The sequence below is a fragment of the Lactuca sativa genome, chromosome 3 (assembly GCF_002870075.4).
Source record: "Lactuca sativa cultivar Salinas chromosome 3, Lsat_Salinas_v11, whole genome shotgun sequence".
Taxonomy (NCBI): Eukaryota; Viridiplantae; Streptophyta; class Magnoliopsida; order Asterales; family Asteraceae; genus Lactuca; species Lactuca sativa.
Genome location: NC_056625.2, coordinates 18222864 through 18227330, shown reverse-complemented (window position 1 = coordinate 18227330; position 4467 = coordinate 18222864). Strand labels below are relative to the sequence as shown.

The following is a 4467-nucleotide window of genomic DNA, read 5'->3' as shown; positions in this document are numbered from 1 at the left end:
TGTTTAGATCATGATAATCCACATCAAATGAACCTTACAATATATATTTAAAAGTTAAAACACCTTATGATTGAAATATTTTTTTATTAATTAAGTTGGATCCGATTTTTAAAAAAATAATTATAATACTTATAATTCACATCAAATAAAGAGTAAGCGTATAATTAATTACTAACAAAATTTACATACATGGAAACATTGATGGTATCGTTGCAACCGTTGGTTGAACGGACGCATCAAAGCAGGCCCCGCTAATCCTTCGTGTCTTTCTCACTCCTTTGTATTCTTTCTCAACAATGGTTGCTCCACCCACTAGAGAGAGAAAGTTATACTACAAGACAGGCAATCTAGAGATAGAGAGTGGAGAGAGATATAGATAACCCAACCCCGATGTCTTCATTCGGGCCTACCCATTTCATACAACGCTCTTTCCCGAGTAGTAGTTGCCTTATTTTGATCGTACCCCCTTAAGTCAAAATTTGTCCCTTTCATAATATTTATGCAATTCGCTTAGGCTTTATCTACAGAGAATCTAAGAGAGAGCGTTGAAGAACTGAAACTCACACATCTTCAACTTCGGGGTCGGTTTCATAACCGATTCAATTTTGATGAGTAAACAGGTTAGAATTGTTCCTGTGATCTTAGATTTCATATGGTTGTTTGTTCAGACTGGTATTCATCCTGATTTTCGTTCAATTATGCAACAACTATGATGGAACTTGCTATGTTCCATCCTCGGATTATGAATTTATCGGAAAATTGAATAATTAATCTGGAAAAATACCATCTTTGGATGATTTGTTTGTCATCTGTTAATAAGAAATACCATCTTTGGGGAATTAGTTTATCCAGCAAAATCTAATCTTCATATTCTTTGTTTGTTTGAAAAGTAATCCATATTGAAGTTGGCGTTAGGGTTCAGATGTTTCACCTTTTCCTAAACCAAAATTCCGTTTATTCAAGATACAATCTTCCGTGCTAAATTATATTTTAATTCAATGACATGTGTCGGTTAGGTTTTGACAAGGTGAAATTTTAGGAATCGAAGATGGGTAGTTACAGTGATAACGAAGATGAGTTTTTTGACGCCCGTGAGGCGTTTGCTTCAATGTCCGACTCAGGCTCCGATTGCTCCCCCGAAGACTGTTCTACCTCTGGATTCGACTATGATTATTGGGTTGGGAATATGGAAGGTGTTGACTCTCGTCGTGATAAATTCCTGAGATTCATGGGTTTAAATTCTAAATGGCTTGTAAACAGAGAAGGAGAAGAGGAGTATGACAATGATTTCATTGACGAAATAAATGAAGACACAGTTCTTATCTCGCCTCAAAATTCTGACTTTCAAGATCGTATTTTGTGTAGGCAGCCATCATTGTCTATTTGGTCAAATATAGCCATGGAGTTGATACCTTCTGGTTTAAATCGCGTCAAAATTGGAAATTGGGATGAATCAGGTGAAGACATATTGATAAAAAGATCATTCGACTTCCATGAAGATGGTTTAGTAAGGAATTTTAGTTCATCTTCTCACAGGTCTTCACGGAAAGAAGGTGAAACTTTTAATTTGTTAGATAGGAGGAAGAAAGTAAAGAAGAATTGGCTCCAAAAGCTAAGTATCATGGCTAGAATCACAGATAAACATGAGGAATCAGTAACTTTGAAGCCCAATAACACAAACTCAAAAACCAGTTCAATTCCTGTACACACACATAAAAAGAAATCAAAAGAATTATCATCTCTTTATGCCACACAAGAATTTTCAGCACACAATGGTTACATCTCAATCATAAAATTCAGTCATGATGGTAGATACTTAGCAAGTGCTGGTGAAGATTGTATTATCCGGATTTGGAAGATTTTTGAAGATCAAGATCCAAGAATATATGAGATTCAAGAAACCGATCCTTCATCTTTCTACTTTTCAACTAATCATCTTTCCGAATTAGCCCCTGTCAATAAAGAAAAATCACGAAAGATTAAAGGGTTCAGAAAATCATCAGAAGTGGCTTGTGTTATTCTACCACCTAAAGTCTTCAGAATCTTGGAGAAACCTGTTCATGAGTTCCATGGACATGGTGGAGAAATCTTGTCCCTTTCATGGTCTAGAAAAGGGGTTAGTTAGTAACTTAGAATTATAACACTTTATTTAGAAAACACTTAAAATGTGCAAAAATCCTAATAAACTTCTTTGTTAAACTAATACAGTATCTTGTATCATCTTCTGTGGATAACACTGTTCGAATGTGGAAAGTTGGACATAACGAATGCCTGAAAAGTTTTACTCATAACAACTATGGTGAGTGAATGCAATTTTTTTCATGTTTTTTTTGATAAATCAGTTTTGATTGTGCATGTGTTTTACTTTGTGTGATTTTATGATGCAGTGACATGTGTGGAGTTTAATCCTGTGGATGATAATTATTTTATTAGTGGATCCATAGATGGAAAAGTTCGCATCTGGGATGTGAATAGTTGTCAGGTTATCGATTGGATTGATCTTGGTGATATTATCACTGCTGTGTGTTATAATCCAGATGGAAAGGTTTTTTTTTTTTTTTTTTTTTTTTGTTTCTTTTAATTATGTTTTTTATTGACTAAAAACGTAAAATCTTTTATTTGGTTTTACTACAGGGAAGCATTGTGGGAACCTTGGATGGAAAATGCAGTTTCTATGATATCATTGGTATAAATTTTACTTTAATTATTTTGATTTTTATGTTCTTAAGTTTCGTGAAATCGTTAAGTTGATGAACTTATGTTGCAGATGATCGGATGCAATTGCATACTCAAATATGGTCAATGAGTAAAAAAAAGTGGCCAAAGAGAATAACTGGATTTCAGGTATATCATTTATTTATTCTCCTCTTTTTGCATCTTTCGCTTATAATATTATAAATTTTTTCCATTTTCCAGTTTTGCCCTATCGACTCCCGGAAAGTCATCGTTTCATCGGCTGATTCCCAAGTGAGAATTCTTTGTGGGATCAACCTTGTAGGTAAATTCAAAGGTACGTTCTCATGATGAGAAGGGCATTCACGTCTTTTTGCACAAACACAGTCTATTATGTCATGTCATGTCATGCCGCACCATGGTATCGCAACATATACCAAATCCATGTCCCGCCTTTTTATAACTTTTGTCCAATCGAGTATCGACATCAATCTCAGTCTCATTCCGAAGTCCAAAACACAGTACAACCTATTATGTCATGTCATATCGTACCCAAAATACAGTACAGTCTGTTCTGTTATGTCAGTACAGGCTGTTCTGTCATGTCATATCGTACTTGGAATCATTTTGAATTTTGAAATTTGTATTAAGCAGGGAACAGAAGTTCCGGAAGCCAAATGTCGGCATGTTTTACCTCGGATGGAAAACACATAATCTCATCCGCCGATGATTCAAACGTGTACATCTGGAACCACATTACCTCAGACAAACTCTTCACAAAGCCAAAAAGCAACTCATCCTTTGAAAACTTCATGTCACAAAACACAACAATGGCGATACCATGGTGCGGCATCAAAAGCATAGCAGCCGCACTTCCATCTCCAAGATTCACATTAAACAACAATAACAGGAACAATAACAGTAACAGTAACAGTAACAGTAACAGTCACAATAATGTTGTTATTCCAAGAAGCACAATAGATTCACCAAGGATGCCATCACCATCAACAAATCGTGGGTTTTTCTTGGAGTCATTGTTGAAGGGCCCACCGACATGGCCCGCAGAAACACTTCCGGATTCTACTCAAGTAAGTGTTTCGCCATCAATGCGTAAATCAGAGTACAGGTTTTTGAAAAGTGCGTATCAGAGTACTTTTGTGGCCCCACATATGTGGGGTCTGGTGGTGGTTGCAGCAGGCTGGGATGGGCGGATTAGAACGTACCTCAATTATGGGTTACCCATCCGACTGTGAAACCTTAAATTATGTTTTTTTGTTTTTTCGGTACATAGATGTTTTTTTGTTTATAAGATTATAAGACTACAGGTATACGTGGTATAGTTTATATTTAAACAGAAATCTGGTTTCTGGAAAAGGAAACTGGAGTGCTTTTTTTTTTTTTTTTTGTTGATTGAAAGTACATCCAACTCAAGGTTGTTTAACAGCGGGGCTTTACCCTTTAGCCTTGTTGGACGGAATATTTTAAACATCAGAATAAAAGCAAAATTTTGTCTTCATTCATATGCGGTTGATAGTTTCCTATAGTCAAAATCTTATCTACAGCATACAATGTTCCAGAAAGCCTTTTGCAAAGGGTTATCAATGACTCTCAATTTGCTTTTCAAGTAACTCATATTTAATAAACATGTCATTTCAACTTTATGTAGCATTTTCTAAGATTGCAATTATTGAATCTCAATAGGGTGTAGTTAGGATAAACAACTACATCAACATAAATTAACACGATCTATCATATCGGAAAAAGTAGACGCCGTGTAAAGGGGTTGGATATCAT

At 35.5% G+C, this 4467-nt stretch overlaps 1 protein-coding gene across 2 annotated transcripts; it reads left to right on the top strand.

Annotated features, from left to right (window-relative positions):
- Positions 1-335: 335 nt before the first annotated feature.
- LOC111893781 (uncharacterized) lies at positions 336-4189 on the top strand. Of its 2 annotated transcripts, none has more exons than XM_023889864.2 (8): positions 336-620; positions 1040-2116; positions 2209-2299; positions 2388-2545; positions 2635-2686; positions 2768-2844; positions 2917-3010; positions 3328-4189. In XM_023889864.2, the coding sequence occupies exons 1-8, from the start codon at positions 609-611 to the stop codon at positions 3924-3926; spliced, it is 2160 nt and encodes a 719-aa protein (XP_023745632.1). In that variant the 5' UTR covers positions 336-608; the 3' UTR covers positions 3927-4189. The 2 variants fall into 2 exon arrangements, with proteins under 2 accessions (XP_023745632.1, XP_023745633.1); XM_023889865.2 differs by having other exon boundaries at positions 1017-2116.
- Positions 4190-4467: the final 278 nt, after the last annotated feature.